The sequence below is a fragment of the Leguminivora glycinivorella genome, chromosome 2, assembly GCF_023078275.1.
Source record: "Leguminivora glycinivorella isolate SPB_JAAS2020 chromosome 2, LegGlyc_1.1, whole genome shotgun sequence".
In the NCBI taxonomy this organism is placed as follows: Eukaryota; Metazoa; Arthropoda; class Insecta; order Lepidoptera; family Tortricidae; genus Leguminivora; species Leguminivora glycinivorella.
Window position 1 is genome coordinate 23,347,021 of NC_062972.1, and position 19,427 is coordinate 23,366,447.

The 19,427-nt window shown below is 36.4% G+C and overlaps 1 protein-coding gene across 1 annotated transcript in view; it reads right to left on the minus strand.

The window, feature by feature from the left end:
* LOC125242256 (C3 and PZP-like alpha-2-macroglobulin domain-containing protein 8) overlaps nt 1-19,427 on the minus strand; it is a 206,645-nt gene that overhangs the window by 21,944 nt on the left and 165,274 nt on the right. Inside the window, exons 12-13 of the mRNA XM_048151000.1 lie at nt 18,069-18,297; nt 10,979-11,129 (exon numbers count right to left, since the gene is read on the minus strand). Of these exons, the coding sequence (XP_048006957.1) occupies nt 10,979-11,129; nt 18,069-18,297 (380 nt within the window). The remainder of the gene's footprint in view (nt 1-10,978; nt 11,130-18,068; nt 18,298-19,427) is intronic.

Genomic DNA, 19,427 nt, shown 5'->3' on the forward strand with positions numbered 1-19,427 from the left:
TTCAAAGGTACACCAGTATTTACACCTGATGGTAATAATTTTATGTGGCTGAGCTGATGATGGAAGGTCAACTCCTCAACGGTTAGGAGTTAAAGGATAATTCTTTCACTACTGTACATATATTCGGACTGATACATATAATATCACTAGGAACCACTAAAAATCAACAAATAAATTAACTTTTTAACAAAAAATAAAACCGCCTTCAAAAAAAGCGTGTTACAAAACACGGAGAAACTAAAAAGCCAAAAATAATAAACCTTCGAATTCAGATTTCTTATCGTATTGCAATAATCTAAACATCCAAATTATAAACAAATCAATTATTTTCGGAGTCGGGGCCAGCCTGCGTATGGTTGGGTGGGGCAAACAGGAAATAGCAAGGCGACGAACAGGTCTGGAACCGACTACAAAAACAATTGATTTGTTTATAATTTGGATGTTTAGATTATTGCAATCCGATAAGAAATCTGAATTCGAAGGTTTATTATTTTTGGCTTTTTAGTTTCTCCGTGTTTTGTAACACGCTTTTTTTGAAGGCGGTTTTATTTTTTGTTAAAAAGTTAATTTTCGTGGAGTCGTACAGGCATTTATATACTTTCAATTATGCTTCGCGAACATTTAATATTAAAATTGACGTATTACAACAAACATTCAACTTCTCATTGTAACGTCAATCCCCTCAATGTAGATAAATTTACTATTTTACACTATTTTTAAGTACCACTCACACATATAAACAGTGTTTTTGTATCCCGTAATTTCACACTGCGACCGCTTGTTTAAATAGCCTTGCGGTAAATACGTGCCATCGCATGATTTGCATGGAAGTAATCCAGGACTTTTTCTCTTTTTTTTTTAATACTACGTCGGTGGCAAACAAGCATACGGTCCGCCTGATGGAAAGCGGTCACCGTAACCATGGACGCCTGCAACTCAAAGAGTGTCGCATGCGCGTTGCCGCCCCATTAGAAACTTGTACACTCCCCTTTGCTGTGTGTGCACAGCAAAAAGGAGTGTACAAGTTCAAAGGAGGGTTTGGGTTGCCGACAACTCAAAGGACAATAATAGACGGAACAAATTAGTTCCGTAAGTCCTCCCGTCGTCAGCACCCCGCACCCTCGTTGAGCTCTGGCAGCCTTACTCACCGGCAGGAACACAACACTATGAAACACTATTTTTTGTTTTATTATTTATACATAAATGTATATGTACTCGTACAGTTAGTTACTGAGCGTTTTCCACAAAAAAGATTAAAAACCTATTCTCTTACACGGTAATAATTTTTGGGTTCGTCGAACTCAGAATTTCTAACATAATTATCCTAATCTGATATTTTTAAAAATTCCAAAAAGTATAGATCAATTTTAGTTTCTAAACTACGATTCGAATGATTTTTTTTCTAATTGTTTATTTTCGATGGAGCAAGGGTATTCAAATCGCTTTTGAAATCTTAAATTAGTAAATGAAAATGCAATAGTTAACTGAGTAACGTAATGCTTTAAAAACTCAAGTGGACTTTTTTATCTAAGGAGTAATTTCGAGAAAATATTATATTTAGCGAGGGTATTAAAAGTTGTGTTTTATATCTCAACTTAATAAATAGAAAATAAGAAATGAAAATGACAATAAAAAATCAATATGTTCTCTAAGATAAAATTAATACCTTCGGCTCTCTATTCTTGCTCGGTCAATAAAAAATACGAAACTTATATCCAAAAAAATACAAAAAGTTTATAGAATCCTGGGATTCGAACGCAGTTTCACGGTGTGACAGGCGACTGTTCACCAACAACGCCATTACATAACACGCTGTTACCGACGAAATTAGGCTATACATATATAATTATTTAAATATACAAATAGGAAAAATTACAATGTGCAAAAGCTACCCATATTCTTGTATATAACCATTTAGTTGTTGAAGAAAAACATTCACACAACAACAACATAGGTCAACCAGCTCAGTAAATGCAAGGAATACAGCACATTAATAATACTATGCCCACACTATGACCTATGTATAATGTATTATACCAGACGTGTAATAATTTATTTTATCAACAAAGGCATAATAAAGGATTGTATTGTATTTTTGTATGAAAATAAAAAATAGGAAAGCAATATAGTAACAGTCAAATATTCCATTAAAAAAATAAAAAATACTTAATAAATCCATAAAAGTTCAAATGATTAAAGAACTTCGGAATCGAACCCACGATCTTCTGCATCATAGTCGGTCGTTTGACCGAGACGCCATTTCGATTTACATTAGCAGTGTCGAAATACACGATATGTATCTTTGTTGACCAAATGCGTCATTATTTCTGAGTCTGCTTGAGTTAACTAAACCAATATCTTTAAATAATTACTTGTCAAGAGCCAAATGTCACTGATGACAATGTCAACTAAAAATGCGCGAAATATGACGGCTCTGTGTCTGTACACAAAATTTGGCACGCATATTTACGTAAAATTAATAAAAAATTCACATGAATTTGTCCATGATTTCTGTATGAAACAATGTATTTAATTCACTACCGCGACGACGGATAATGTATAGTACTTAGATGAATGCGCATATTTTTATTTAGTTGTAGTGTGCGGTGACTAAATAAATGGTAGATGTTTTTTGTATTGAAAGCGAGCCACCTTAATATGGAATTAATATTAGATCGAATTGAGTGACGTCACGGTCAACTCAGTTACTTTATATATTTCTACCTGACTTATTAAATATAAATTGGATGTAGAGATAACTTTTATCAATGTTTTTCTTATATTTACCTGATGCTTTATTTCGTGCATGGTATAAAATATTTTATTTTAAGTACAGTCAAGTTTCCTATTGACAAGAGGGTGATATTTTTTATTTGGTCTTTGACCCTATCAAATAACAAAACAGTTCATAATGTCTAAATAATCAGGGCTTCTACAAGCTTAACTACTTACAAAATACACGAATTTAACTTTTATTACTTGAATTCATAAACGAAACAAATCAATTATTAAGATTGAGTAAATATGGTTTGAATCTCAAGACGTCTATCAAGATTATTATCATGCATGTACATCAAACAAAGTATCAGCAATGATCAGCAAGTAATAACATAAGAGCATCCACCAACTTCCTACAAAGAGCGTTCGACTCGACGTCGGGTTTGTTGACAAGGCAAACTGAATCGCGCCAAGATGAAATTTTCCACTAGCAATATTTTATCGCAGAAATTGTGCTCCACTACTATATAATACGAAATGCGGACCCTATACGGTCTACAATCGCTTGGAGTTAGACTCCCAAAATATAACGGAAATATTTGACCAAACATTTTTATGACAGTAATAATAGAATAGAATAGAATAGAAGAAACTTTATTCAAAAACGCTTAATTTAAACTTAACTAATAACACTAACATAATAAATATTATTGTATTAAAGCGTAACTGAAAAGGTCTCCACTCAGCTTCATGCCAAGGGACCCTGGAGGACCCTGACGCTGGTCTTCCGTGGAGACCCTTCCGAGAGAGCGCAGCTACAAAATATACAAAACAAATCATTTTATAGTTTTTGTATCTATATTTATATAAATTTGAATATAATTATAATTTTAATAATATTTTATGCTATGAACTATTCACCTGTAATAGTCATACTCAATTTTTACAAAATAAATGCATAGAAATAATATGATTAGATCCAAATGATTGGCGTAACCTGGACATAAAATATACAATTAATTATTTTTGTTACCCTATCCTTAGCACAGACTTAATTACAGTTTTTCTGTAAATTCAAAATATATTTTCTAAAGTTTACCTTGAACGAATACACTGAAAATGAGTTCCTGATAGGAGGCGGTATATTGTTCCAGCACTTCGTGGCAGAGTATTTAAAGCTGTCACGAAATGCGGCGGTGCTGTGCCGTGGACAAAGCAAACGAGTAGCTCCCCTAATATGTCTCTGTGAAAAAGTTAGTTTCTCATATAGATATTGTGGCCTCATCGTCTTGACAATACCAAAAAGCATACAGGCAAAATGCATTGAACGTCGTGACTCCATATTCAATAAACCATGACTATTTAGGTAAGGAGTGACATGAGTCCGAGATGGAATGTAAAAACAAAAACGTGCACACGCATTCTGTACACGTTGTATTAACTTTTTGGTTTTTGACAACAGACAGCCACCTACAACAGTGTCTGCATAATTGAGTTTTGACAATATCAATGATTCGCACAATGATACTCTCACATCAGTACTCAAATACCTACGTACGTTATACAATATTTTGAGTCTATAAAAGCATACTCTAGAAGTCTCCACTACATGGTTGTGAAACTTAAGGTTACCATCCATGAGCACACCTAAGTTTCTTGCTTCTGCTACCTGCTCAATACACTGACCTCCGATTTCAATCGTAGGGTTGTGACTTAAAATTTTTCGCCTTTGTTTCTCAGTACCCAATATTAGAAATTTGGATTTTTGTGGGTTTAGTACTAGGCTATTTTGGTTTGACCACTGGGTTATTCGTTTTAAGTCGTCGTTAATTTTACTTATTGCATATGACATTTCATTTGGGTTACAAGGTAAGTACAATTGTATATCGTCAGCATACATGTGATAGGAACAGTTTTCTATACGTTTCACTATATCTGCACTGTATAAAATATAAAGAATTGGACCCAAAATCGAACCCTGGGGCACGCCACGGGAGACCAGAGAGGCATCAGAAAGCTGACAGTTACCCTTCTCATCAACCAGATTTACTCTTTGCCTGCGGTTATTTAAATAGCTGGAGAACCATCTCAAAGACAAACTATCAAAACCATAATAGGCGAGCTTCGAAAGAAGTAAATTGTGATCTATAGTGTCAAAGGCACGGGAAAAGTCAAGCAGTACCATAATTGATCCGTTTCCTGTATCAATATTTGTCAAAATGTCATCAATTACATCTAGCAAGGCAGTTGACGTACTACGCCCAGCTCTAAACCCTGATTGCTTTGATGGTAGAATACTGTTAGCTTCAAGATATTCAGTTACTTGTTGACTTACTACTTTCTCAATAACTTTTGACAGGAAAGGCAGAATGCTAATCGGTCGAAGATCTTTATAGTCAACAGGGTTACTGATTTTAGGAATAGGTTTAATAAGGGCCTCCTTCCATGCTTCCGGAAATATTCCTGACCTAATTGATTGATTAATAATATCAGTGATCACTTTTAAAGTTCGTGGAAGCGTCAAAAGTATCATGTCGCGCGTGATGCCATCAGACCCCTGAGAGTTAGACGATAAATTTAAAATAATTTTAGCAACTTTGTTTTCATCAACTGGTTTCAAACTAAAAATATTAGTAGAGTTGAAATGATTGTATTCATAAAACGTGAGGTCTGATATTCTAACACTTGTTTCAGGAGTATCAAGGAAATGTTTATTAATTAAGTTAGGGTCATTAAGGTGACAAGGCAGGCTCGAATGTTTATTATTAAAGTCAACAATACTGTGTTTGATGTTTTTCCAGAGTTTACGAGAGTCTTTAGTGTGTGTATTAATATTGCTGTTGAAATATGCTTGTTTTTCCGTAAACATTGCTTGGTTAACTATATTTTTCAACTCCTTGTAATACAGCTTATGAGATTCAAGTCCACTCTTGCGGCTTCTATCATAAGCTTTATCTCTTAATTTTATCATGTCTTTAACTGTTGAAGTCACCCAAGGAAAGCTTTTATTTTTTACATAGGTATTTTTAACAGGAGCATACAAATCAAATATATGTTTCAGATATTTATTAAAACATTCCACAGACTCATTGACATTTTCACACAGAAACCGTTCCCAAACAATTGACTCAACATACGCATTAAAATCGTTGATTGGGATGTATTTAAGTGGCCTAAAAGAGATCCAGGTAGGACATGGTTTTGGTTTTGTGACATGTAAGTAGCAAGAAATGAACGCATGACTACTAAGATCAGATATATAATCGACACAGACACGGGACAGTTTACAGCTACTGCAAATAACATCAATTAGGGTTTCCGAGTGGTCAGTAAAATGGGTAGGGCTAGAAACGTACTGCTCCAAATTAAAACAACGTAGAAATTCAAAGAATTTCTGACAGTTAATATCGTCAGGGAAGAGCTGGTCAATATTAAAATCACCCATTAGAATAATGTGATCAAACTCAGAGAATGAACCAACAGAGGCGGTTAGGGCATCGAAAAACGTGTCGATATTGAGCCAGGGCGGACGGTACGCTGTACCTATGATAAACCGAAGTCCGTTCTGCTTTATACTTAACCACATTTGCTCTACTAAAGGTGCGTGAGGATGAGCGAGTTGACGCGCGTAGATACCGCGGCGAATATAAAAGCCTACTCCGCCTCCGCGCGAGCGCACGTCGGGCGGGCGCGGCACGTGACGCAGCCGGTAGCCCGCGGGCGCCGGCGCGCGCGCCTCCTCGCCCGCCCGTAGCCAGGTCTCGTTGATCGCCATTATGTCAACCGAGTGTCGTTCAAGAGCCACAATGAACTCCTCGTGGCGTGTCCCAAGTGACCCAGGATTCAAAAAGCCAATTGTCATATGTTTGTTCTTTATTATAAACTGCAGGACAAATGAGTGCAATATCTGAATGTATTTCAAATTAATTAGCCTTTTTTTAGTACAGTCAAATGACGGCTGTCTAGGCAAACGTCTGTGTGGCAAATAGTTCGAATTACATTGTAATCAACATTAATAATAATGGTATTACCCAATTTAAATAAATCATTATGTTTATACAAGGAAATATAAAATTGATCCAAATATTTCATTATCATATATACCATTTCCAACATTAGAGCATTATTATATAACATTTGTGTACAAAATATAATTTTAACATTATTAACACACTTGAACTCAAGTAAATAATTTAAAGAGAGCTTATTAATAATCACATGCAAACTCATATCAATAGAATTACAAATACATAAGCGTAACATATTAATAGTAACATTTAAATAATTAATTAGGCATAGGATAAAATTGAATAAACACTGTACTCGTGACATTACAACACAGATCAGGAGGAATACTGTGAACATTATTTTACATGTGTCGCTATTTTTTATCTTAACCGGAACAATAAGGTCGTGATCGCTACACAGGGACGTTGTTTGATGGTGTAGGAAAAATACGGTCCAAATCGCTCTCAGTCCGAATCCGATATACTTTAGACGCTTCGGTTTTTCTCACGTAAATCCTCCCATATTTACTCCAAACGAAACGCCACTGCTCAGAACGGCCTCGCTCACGAGCCTTGCCGAATAACACCCTATTCTTCCTGGTGAGCCGGTCATGCACATAAATCTTTGATACGGTGTGGTCAGGCAGGCCGAGTCCTTCGGTGGTGGCACCGCGGCGCACCCGCGCGGCCTTGAGCAGCGCGTCCCGGACCGCGCGGCGCGCCAGCCGCACCACGAGCGGGCGCGGGCGCGGGCGCGCGGGCTCCGTGCCCGCCGTCCGCGCCGCGTCCCGTACTGTCCCGACCCTCTCCGCACTCACTATGTCACACTCCTGTAGTTGAACTCCGATCTTCGTTGCCGTAGCCATGACAATGTGCACGGCCGACTCATCATTAAACTCCGGGATTCCAGATATTTCGAGGTCATTAGATAGGGCAGCCTGGTCCCTGTCATTCAATTCAGTCTCCAGCCGTGTGACCGACTCCTGCAACGCTTGAGTATCGGGGCTTTGATTTATTTCACAATTTGCGAGTTTAGACTTTAGGTCCACATTCTCTAATTCGAGGATTTTCACTTTTTCGTTGACACAATTAACATTATGCTGTAGCCCTTTTATTTCAAGTGTCAATGACTTCACTTCTGACCGCAAACTATCAATTTTAGTACTAAAGTTGTTATTGAGCTCCGTTCTAAACTCTGCAAATTTAAGTTGTAAAAGTGCCGCAAAAGCACTGTATGGGATACTATTTTCAACACCCCCGCTCTCATGGCTCTGTGCCGCTCCTCGGTTTCCAAGGGCAAATGAGTCATTCTCAAGGTCCAACAGTGATGCATCACATGACATATCAGCCTGCTGGGAATCCGAAAACAGATCGTGGGGACGGAGCTGATTTTGGGCCCGAACTGGAGTGTGGTCTGCGCCCTTTCTGCGAGTTGTGACATTATTGCAAGAAGGGCACCGCCATTCCCTTTTTAATTGCACTTGTTGTTCCCTATATTCTGCACTTGTAATGTTAACGCATTTGTAATGGTAATTGTTTTTGCAAATTACGCACACAAGTAGTTCAATTTCAGTAACAGTGAAAAGACAGGCTGAGCACTGCATTGTTTATGTTTATTTGAAATTTAACTAACGATAAACACACAATGATTATTTTGTAGAAACAAAATTAAAATGTTGGTAGAAGTTAATGTTCGTTAGTAGATGTAGACATACAAAACTCAACGTTAAAACTATACAGTAACTGGTCAATACTGCACTAGACCAGCAATAGAGCAACTTTAGCGGGCGTTGTCACAAAGGTCTTAAGTGATGCAGCGGTTCATACAAGCGTCCGCGTTCAAGTCACTGGCGCTTATCTTTACCGACACTGATGGAATTAAACCGTTTTATCACCGCAATCCTTTAATTATTTGCCGATATCACTATTATATACTGTTCAGTTTTTAACTTTAACTATTAATTTGGTTTTTAAATGTTCCCTTTAGAGTCTTAAGACAATTATATCACCAACACTTAAGTATTTACATTTTAAATTAATTTATAAACACACAGCGACACAGAAACAGTTATTGAGCGTTGCGCGCCCTCTCGCGGATCATAATCAGGTTAGTGTAAAGGTAGGTAGTTCCCGCGTTATCTAATATTTTTCATTATGGTGCCTATTTAATATGACTCTATTCTTAAGATGAATATAAATAAGGGGTATTTAAAAATATTTTTTAGGATCACGCTTAATATTATTCACTAAGTCACCTATTTCATTAAGCAACATTAATATTTTATATACATCGAAACCAACAAGGAAACGGCAAAATATATATTATTTCATGACTGTAGGTAGGTGCCCTGTGAGTAACCTGGGTTTGTACTTCAAATAGTCGGATCAATATTATCGATTCATTGCTTTTTTTTTTCGATCAAAATGCACGCCTTACTATACAGGAATCTACTCTGATACTTCACTTTGTAACTGACCGGAGACTAGAGACAGCGTGGGTCTAGGCTTAATTCAATTTTTTTTATGTCCGGATGGTCTCCTCTGAAAGTCGCAATTCTCAACTGAAACTCGTAAACTTTTGTGACCAGATTCTATGACTACATTTTATTCGTCGATCCAATTTATAGAACATGTTGATAATGCGTAAATTGCCATAAATAACTTAAAAGCGCCAATAGCGCAAATGGCTATTGGCACTAGACTGTGATAACGACATAAAGAACTTTGTTTTTCACTAAGTATTGCCTTTTCTAAGAATATCGCGTAGGTTCACGGCTCACAAAGACACTAGTCATATACTTTCCAAGATTTTAACAATCCCTCAAAGACTTATTAAGATAATTCGGAAGTTGCTCTAACAATTCCAAGAGACTCTCATGCCTTGGGGATGATCACGCTTGTTACACCAAGAGCCACCAACTTTGCCAAGATTTTAATTTCACAATTATGTCTGGGACGCAATTCAGGAATTCGACTTGGCAAGTTCATTAAAATATTTTGCTTCGCAGATTACCTTCTTGGTGAACATTCCGAATATTTTAAAACTTTGTCCTATTGGCCTGGTTTGTTAGAACTGTTTTTCGAGGTCAAATATGTTACTTTTACTGCGAATATTTTTGTCTTAAGTTATTGAACTATCTAGATGTAGTCATAATATATCGGCGCCTTGATTGTATTTTAATAAATTTTGTTAACAATGTTGATTTTCGAATAAACAAAATAAGTATTCTTAATTCCGACATCCATCGTATGAAACGAATAATATGATTGTCTTAATGCAGGTACAGTCAGCTGCAGAAAAAAATAGACCACTTTACATACAAATTTCTACTCTTCACTGCAGCTGATTGTACCTATACTACTAAACACAAATAGGGATTATTTTACTATTATACTTAATTTAATATAAATTATTATGTTCTATTTTTTGTACCTATTTTCAAGTGTACATGCTTCAAGTTAAAGACAAACGACTATAGTCTTTAGTCCGTCTCTGTAAGAATAAGAATAACTTTATTGTCCATAAAATCTATAACAGAATATAACAGAGGTCTCCACACTAGGCTACGCCTGTATTGCGGGGAACTAGTTACAGTTTATGTCAATTGAGTTAGTTACACAATCCAAATAATCTTAAATTAAAGTAAGTTTAAGAAAAACAGATAAGTACAAAGAAGACAAAAAACTAGACTTGAAGAACATTAAGAGTTTTGAATGATTCACGGTTATTTTCATTAGATTTATATTGACCGTGATTACCTTTTTGATTTTTGTCGAGCTCCCGATATTTCGACGCAGTTGCATGCATCATGATCACGGAAAACTGACGAAGGCGGGTGGATGTCAAAGTTGCGTAGACAGCGCGCGATCTACCCTCCTTCGCGCGCGTCGGCTACGTTCACTCTCAGCGTTACCACTGGTCGCATTCACACTCGATGGTCTGTCCAAACACACTACACTCACAGTGTCACTACATTTACATTTGATAGTTTGAAGCCATCCTTCCGATTGAAATATCGGGAGCTCGACAAAAATCAAAAAGGTAATCACGACGTCTATATCCCGGTCAATATAAGTCTAATTGAAGAACATTTACTATCTTCTGTCTTGTCATAAGTGAGGGAAAGTAAAAATCGAGATACCTACGAGTTTTTTTGCTTCTGCCATGATGCAGTCAGTTTAAGAATGGCGTTGTAAGTAGTTGATCGGATTCGTTCACCAAATCGCTCCGCGATCTGTAATATTGAACATACCTGTAATATTTTTCCTGCCCGGCGTGTTGACAGCGACCCTGACCACCAGCTGAGTGCCGCCACGCGGTCCCAGCCTCAAACGCTCAGTGACGTACAACGCGCCGGTGCTCGCGAACGCTGCCCCGGCGCTTAGAGCCAGGAGAGCTGTCACCTGGAAAGACAGTTTGATTATCATACCTTTGAGGTACATTGTCACGAAAAACTTGAAGAAAGTAAAGAATGCTGCAGTTAAAATACAACTTTTTAGACTTTTAGGGTAAGGTACTTCTTTCAGATAATCGATTCCAAGATTCTTATGTACCGGTACCGGTAAAATATTAAACACGCTGATAAAATTTTGTTTACATATATGTATAATAAATGAATTAATTAGTGTGAGAGGATTTTTATGATAACTTTAAAGTTAATGTCAAGTGTCTGACGGCACATATCAAAACAATCAACGATAGAGTTTGTTCGGAAAGTGTCAGCAATTTTTTTTTTTATTAAATAATTCAATAACCGTAAGAAGATGCTCTGTAGAACCTTCCCTTAAAGTTAACGGAATTCAATAAAAACACGGTATATAAATATGATTGTACTACGTTAAGTCCTTACAATTCTTTTTAATATTTCCCGAAAGCTACGAATATGCCTATGATGAGTCACTCCCAGCAATAAACGTATTAAACCTACCAGCGTGCAAATATTGACGCCCACAAAGCCGGAAGGTCCATTTCTTGATATTGACTCGCTCACGCGGCATATCACATTGTTTGTAACTCAATCGCAGTAGCTTTTGTTGTCTGATCAAACGTGAAGGCCTGTACATTTGTACAATGAGGTATGTATAGATATTATGGTTAGAGGCAGTTGGGGAGTCATCCCTTGCGTATTATATCAATAATATCCGGCCGCATTAACTGTGTTACCGAAGCTTCTACTTCAAAGCATACATATAATATAGGTACATTTCGAGTGCGTATTTAGAAATGCAAAAGGCACTGTGTAAGGTCAATATGGGTGTGTCATAAGGAGAAGTGTGTCTGGCCTTCACATTTCTCCTATTTATTCATAGTCACATGTGTTTTTGCAAGTACAAGTCATACTTTTGCAACTTGCTACTCACGGTTTGTGGTAAACGTATGAACTCTCAATAAACACTTATCGTTGGTTTAAATTGGCTAAATGTTAAAGCTAGACACACTTCCCCTTCTGACATACTTACTCGTATTGATAACACTATAATTATCATATATTGTTAATATTTTATATAAATAAATAAATAAATAAATATTGGAGGACACCTTACACAGATCATATTCTTGATATGTCAGTGAAATTGTATTGTTAAGTTAGCTTGAGTGGTTAGAGAATGCATGAATGATGGCCCCGTTGGCCCTTGTGAACAAAAACCCTAGTTTGGGTTTGGCCGCACCCTCTATAACAATTTAACCTATCGTCTATTTCCATAAAGTACAGTAAGATGTATGGCCATAAATTTCGGCGAAGGCAAAGGAAGCGCCACGGGGGGGCAGCTTGGTACCTTTATTCGTGAGCGCGGTTACTTTATGTTATATTTGCAATAGGCGAAAAATGAAAATTCGTTTAGCGGGAAATGCTGTTAAAACTGCAGGTATTTTATTTTGTCTGATTTTAAATTTGGAACTTTTTATTTCTACAAGAGTTCAAAATTCAAATAGGTTTATAATTTATACTTGTACGAGTATGTACAGTCACCGGCATAAATAAGTGATGATTTCTGGACCTTGTCATATTAACGTCTTGTTCGAAGTGTTATACGAAATTGTCAAGCCATTAAAAGCGACAAGGTACAGAAATAATCACTTCTCTATGCCGTTGACTGTACAAGTACGTCGGGACTTAGCAGAATTATAAGAACACAGAAACAAAGAAGTACAAAGAAAAATGTATTATCACTACAACGAAAAGCTCGCTCAAAATAAAGAGAATTCTTCTAAAATACCTGTTTCTTTCTGAAATGTGATCCTTATTGTTGACTTGTTTAATATCCAGGCCAATAAAATAGGGGAGGGAATTGTGAATGTAACAGATACATCGGACACATCACTTTATTTGTAATTGATTGTCTGTTTTTATTTTGATGAACAATTATTGCACGTCCTGCCCCGTGTGGTGACGGAGTAAGAATTTCACCACCACCTTAACTCCCGTGGGTGTCCTAGTTTTTTTTTGTTTGGCTCACAAAACAAGTTACAGACATTAATAAAAAAATACATTACAATTTTACTAAAGTACTGAGCTGGCCTATAACTCTAAACATGTGTGCACAGCTATTATTTAATTTAAGTAAACAATATGCGCTAGGGAGGTGAGATGTCTTCTTTTATACTAGGTACATCAATTGTGGAAGAGCAACTGACTAAACTTATACATATTACATATAACTTAAAACTTAAAAGTTGAAGTCGACTGTGGCATATGGGTACAATTGTTGTGTGGGCTAGCAAGCTGTCATTGCAATTCACAATTTCGTTTACTTTATTTATTGCAAACGGGACTTAATCGCGTATACCTCTATATTTTTAAACGTGACTAATTCCCGTTTGCTATTTTAAGATTGTGTAAAAATCGTTGATTTTTTAGATCCGTGATAGTTCATAATGATAACTCAAATAGCATTGAAACTTTGAATCTTCTATTGTATCTATATTTTATACTTTCGAATATATCCATACTAGAATATTATTAATGGGAAAGTGTATGCGTTTGTTTGTTTGTCCGTCTTTCACGGCAAAACGGAGCGACGAATTGTCGTGATTTTTTACGAGGAGATACTTGAAGGGATGGAGAGTGACATAGGCTACTTTTTGTCTCTTTCTTATGCGAGCGAAGCCGCGGGCAAAAGCTAGTATCTTAATAAATAGAAATTTTTTACCGTATCACAAAATAATGTTAAGAGAAAAGCCTCAAGTGATTTTAATTAAATATATTCAAGAGCTCTCATATTAATAAATAATAAATATTATAGGACATTCTTACACAAATTGACTGAGCCCCACGGTAAGCTCAAGAAGGCTTGTGTTGTGGGTACTCAGACAACGATATATATAATATGTATAAATACTTATATACATAGAAAACATCCATGACTCAGGAACAAATATCTGTGCTCATCACACAAATAAATGCCCTTACCGGGATTCGAACCCGGGACCGGGATTAGACGGTAAGAAGACGGATATATTAGTTTTATGAAGGAGATCTAGTAGCAATTTCTAATATCCGATCCTTTGTTGTTCGGAAGAGAGATTTTAATATTGGATTATAATATGATAGACTGGCATGTTTGTTTCCTAAAAGAGGTCAATTTTTACAACCTATCGAATATTAGAAATGTTCGAAATGTCATTTGATATTTGCCAGTCTCTTTTCGGTGAAGGAAAATATCGTGAGGAAACCGGATTAATTCCAATAAGGCCTAGTTACCCTTCGGGTTGAAAGGTCAGATGGCATTTTCGTAAAACTAGTGCCTACGCCAAATCTTGGGATTAGTTGTCAATGCGGACCCCAGGCTCCCATGAGCCGTGGCAAATGCCGGGATAACGCCAGGAGGATGATGAAATATAAATTAAACTTTAGTAAGGTACAGCGCGTCAAATCTCGACTGGGGGCAATTGTAACTGATCCATTTTTTTCATTATTACACTATGATGTTGAGTTCTACATGACTGTATCCACTGAACACGCTTACCATGTATAACCGGTGGACACTATATTTAATAATGCAAACATTGTAAAACATGGAAAACATGGGCCAGTTACATTTAACCCCCAGTCGAGATTTGCCCCGCTGTACCTTAGATTCATCATCATCTTCAGCGTTAATAGATAGATAGATAGATAGAATACTCATTATTGGCACACCTCAGCAAAAGATACAGAAAAAAGATGCAGTGGTGACAAAACAAATGATTATAAATAGAGGCAGACAACAGGCGGTCTTATCGCCAAAGAGCGATCTCTACCAGACAACCTTCGGTGTCAGTGTCTTGTCGGTGGAGTATTTTTCAGCTTTCCCTATCCTTATCCTGTGTCAGTAGTAAGAAGACTAAAGAAGAGTAGAAAGAACTGCGTAATATAATTATTATTTACAATTTTATTAGTAATTATAGTATTCAACCTTTAAACATTATTTTGTTAAAATTTGTAAACTTATTTTGTAAAAAAAATTGTGAAAATGTTAAGTTTTACGCCGATTGATGCATAAAATTAATGTTAAAATTCCTTCGATCGATGCACCATCTTAGGAACCAGCACTAGTAACGCAATCAAATTCAAATGCGAATAACATATCGGATTGACTTTACCAATTCATTTAAAATTGCTAAATGGTGAACCATAAAAAAACTAAAACAGAGAACTGTACAAAATTTTAACTTAAATATATACCACACTTTATTTTACATACATACATATAATCACGCCTGTATCCCTTAAAAGGGTAGGCAGAGCACATGAACTACACAAGTTTCAGTGCCACTCTTGGCAAAAAGGGGTTGAAAGAAATCTAAATTGTGATATTGCAGTGACAGGTTGCCAGCCTCTCGCCTACGCCACAATTTAACCCATATCCCACAGTCGACTTCTACGACACCCATGGGAAGAAAGGGGGAGGTGAAAATCTTAACCCGTCACCGCACACTTTATTTTAACTGTTCAATAGAGCCATCGTGTTTGTTGAAGGCTTTACCCGCCCGGGCCGCGCGATCTGATTTGTTTGCGTTTGGCGTCTCTCAGCGAATCTAGATTAGGGATCCCGCGAATCCCGGGCCCGGGATATTGGGCCCGGTGAACGGGGCGATTAGGCAATCCATACCCGATTTACGTTAGAGCTCGCGGTTACGCCAATGGGGTATAAATAGGAATAGCAGTTTGAAATTACTTTGAATAGTGCTTTAAAAAATATTTTAATGTGAAAAGTTATAAATACAATATTGAAAAAATGTTGGGCGGTCAGAAAAGATTAGTTTCAACAAAAAAGTAGAGTTTAATATACTAGTCTCTTCCAAATCAATACAAATCTAAGAAAACGGAACGAGACAAAAAAAATAACACAAAAGGTTTAAAATAACTAAATTAAATGTTCATTGTGAATTCATTTCATCCTATGCGTATGTACAATTGTACATTCATTGGTCACCGTTCAATGCATTTCTATACGAACAAAATTCAACCTAATTCCATAACGACGAAATTAGAGCAATATTTTCATAAATATTCTTGTATTTTTTGTGATTAACTCGAGACTTCTATTCTTAAATAATATTTGAAAATACCCAACCAAAATATTTAAGTATGCACCTACCAACTGGCATAATCCAATCCAGCGTTCTCAGGTAAAAAGGAAATACTTTCCCATTATTTACAAAGGCCATAAATAACATAATTAATTCGCGAGTGCGTCCGATTACAAGTTAAACAAATAAGAGTGATAATATTTATGAAGGGTTTCGTCCTAACCAAACATAATTTAGTCTCCTGTGTTATTGGACCGCGAATTCCTTGCAAACATTAGGTGGGCCTGTTTGTTTATTCTGACAATTCATCTCATAATACTGGGTTACATAGATAGTAGAAACCCTTTAGATCACGGGTATGTAACGTCATCATGGCACATCATGGCAGTTGCTCACCAAATACGTTTTATTCTTAATTATATTTAATCTGTGGTATTATATAATTTCCATAAAGTTGTAGAGAAAAACGGTACCACGGTCAACATCCTCCTTGCGGAATCCCGGCATTTGCCGCGGCTCGTGGGAGCCTGGGATCCGCTGTGACTACTAATCCCAAGATTTGGTGTAGGCACTACTTTTACGAAAGTGACTGCCATCTGACCTTCCAACCCAAAGGGTAACTGGGTCTTATTCCCCCTCTTGACCTTACATGTAAACGGTACCATGGTACCGATTGAAAATAAAGTTGAGTACCTAGTGATACCCGTTTCTTTTAGAATACGGTGTGCTTCACGAGAGTGAACTGTACAGAATGATATAAGGTTATTTAAAGCCTGCGTAATACCCTCTTAGTCTATAATTTTATTCTATATCTATGCTGTTTTCTTAGAATTTTTTATTGCATATTTTTTACTCACAAAAATTATTTCTGCTGTGAGCAGATGGTATCATTTATTATTTACGAAGCTTTCTCGCCGTTATTATCCTTCTAGATGGGTACTTCTGCGTCAGTATGAGTTTTACTTAGATTTTTTTTTGTGGCAGCCGACACCCAATTTAATAAGGTAAAGTTAGCTTGCCTGCATTTTTCCGCTTTTTGTATAAAAAGATTTCTGATGTAATCTTACAGGTAACATTTCACTTCACAAATTGTATGCTGTCATGTTGTTGAATGACTTACATTACCTTTTTTACTTTTAATAATTTAATCAGAGGTCATGAAACTTAAAATTGGTACGAGATATAATAATATTCGTATTTATAAAAAAATCTAGCTTAAAGCTCATGACTTTGTCAGCGAGGAATAAGTACTTGGATAGCGCCTGATAAAGAATATAGGCATTCATTAAAAACTGAACAATGCTTACATTCATTAACAGGCGTTGTTAAATCATCTCACTTTCGGGGTGGAAGTGAGATAATTTTTACCTTCTTAAGGGATGATTCTCGAGATAAAGACTATTTTATGTTTTTTCACGGGATCAAATTATCTCTGTGCTAAATTTTAACTTTTAAATCAGTTCAGCGGTAAGCGTCTTCACGCTTACCGCTGTCTGTGTGTTACCTCTTCAGGTAACACACAGACAGACAGAAGAACACATTGATGGTGCGAGGTGCTGGTTTCTGCTGTAGCCGTTAACTTACGCTTAATATTTGAAAGTTACTTACATCCATACAGTTGTTGATGTTGTTAGTAATCTTGACATCGATCTCAACCGTCTCCTTAACTTTCAAGGTCGGCGGCAGTGCAAAGTCTAATAAAGTTGTATCAGGCGGAACACGTTGATGGTACGTGGTACCTCGGTCGGACAGGTATAGGGCCCAGAGCCACTATGGGCAGTCTTCTGCTACAGCCTTTAACTTACACTAAATATTTGAAAGTTACTTACATCCATACAGTTGTTGATGTTGTTAGTAATCTTCACATCGATTTCCACCGTCTCTCCAACCTTAAGGGCCGGTGGCAGCGCAAAGTCCAGTTGGATCGGGCGGAAAACATTGATGGTACGTGGTGCTGAGAACCGCAGGCCTCGGTTGGACAGGGATAGGGCCCAGAGTGACCAGCGGCCGGCTTCGGATGGAGCCGTTATTGTGACCCCGTCCGTTGAAAGCTGGCTCCTGAAAATTTTGATGAGTTTAGTATGATATGAAGACAATATGATCAGATGAAAACTCTTCTGAGGAGAATTTATTACAGGTTTTTTTACCAGTTTATCATACCATACTATTTAAAAATAAATTATTTTAATTCATCGCACAAAGTTCGCTGGAAACTGAAATAACTGATCTATTATCAATGATACAATGCGATACCAAATAGTCAGTGTTAAAGGTGACGTTTTTGTTCTAATTCTAATTAACACAAGTCAAATTATATTCTATTGAAAATATTTCAAACTTGTGCTATCTTAAAGTAGTCACACTACTATATATATATTTTAGTTTTTGATTTAAGTGCATTCTACTTAATTATTATTCATTACTTTGTATTACTTAATGTATTATTATATTTTTTCAGTTTTAATTTGTGACGTTTTTGGTTGAAGAAATGATACTTTTGAAATTGGCCAATCAACATCGTATTGCTGTTATTAGAGTACAACCTCGGCCATCAATAATGAGCAGAACGAAAATACGACGATCAATAACCGACGTTCGATGCAACGATGTTTTAGCTTGATAAAGCCATATTAAATGTACTATTTTAACCTAACATGAGCAAGCCTAATATGCTACACAATCAGGTGCTGTCCGATTCCCGGCGGTAACAATTAATAATGCTCGCTTAATACATATGTCCCTTAACTACAGTGGACGATATTGCATTCCAAATTGTAGCCAAAGCGAGCTCGCGTACTTTTACAATATATTTGTAGTTGCAACTTTGTTACGATAGAACTAAAGTTTAAATTAATAGTGTAGTAACAATGCTGCATAAGTTTATTCGTTTTATTATAAGAGGACTGCATTTTATAGCGTAGGATTTTTTAAAACGATAGAATAAGTTACTAAATTAACTATATGGATGTTAAACTGACTATTTTAATAACCCTAATTGTGTCGCTTAACTTCAAACTTGGGTAAATCCATTCTGCTTTAAGGTCGATTATGTATAAAAATATAAATTATAATCTGAAAAAGAATTATCAACCTTACTATAGCATAATGGATTTACCCGAGTTTGAAGTTAAGCGACACAATTGTAGTTTATTTTCTGTTCATCTATATTTAACATTTTAGTAAAGGCT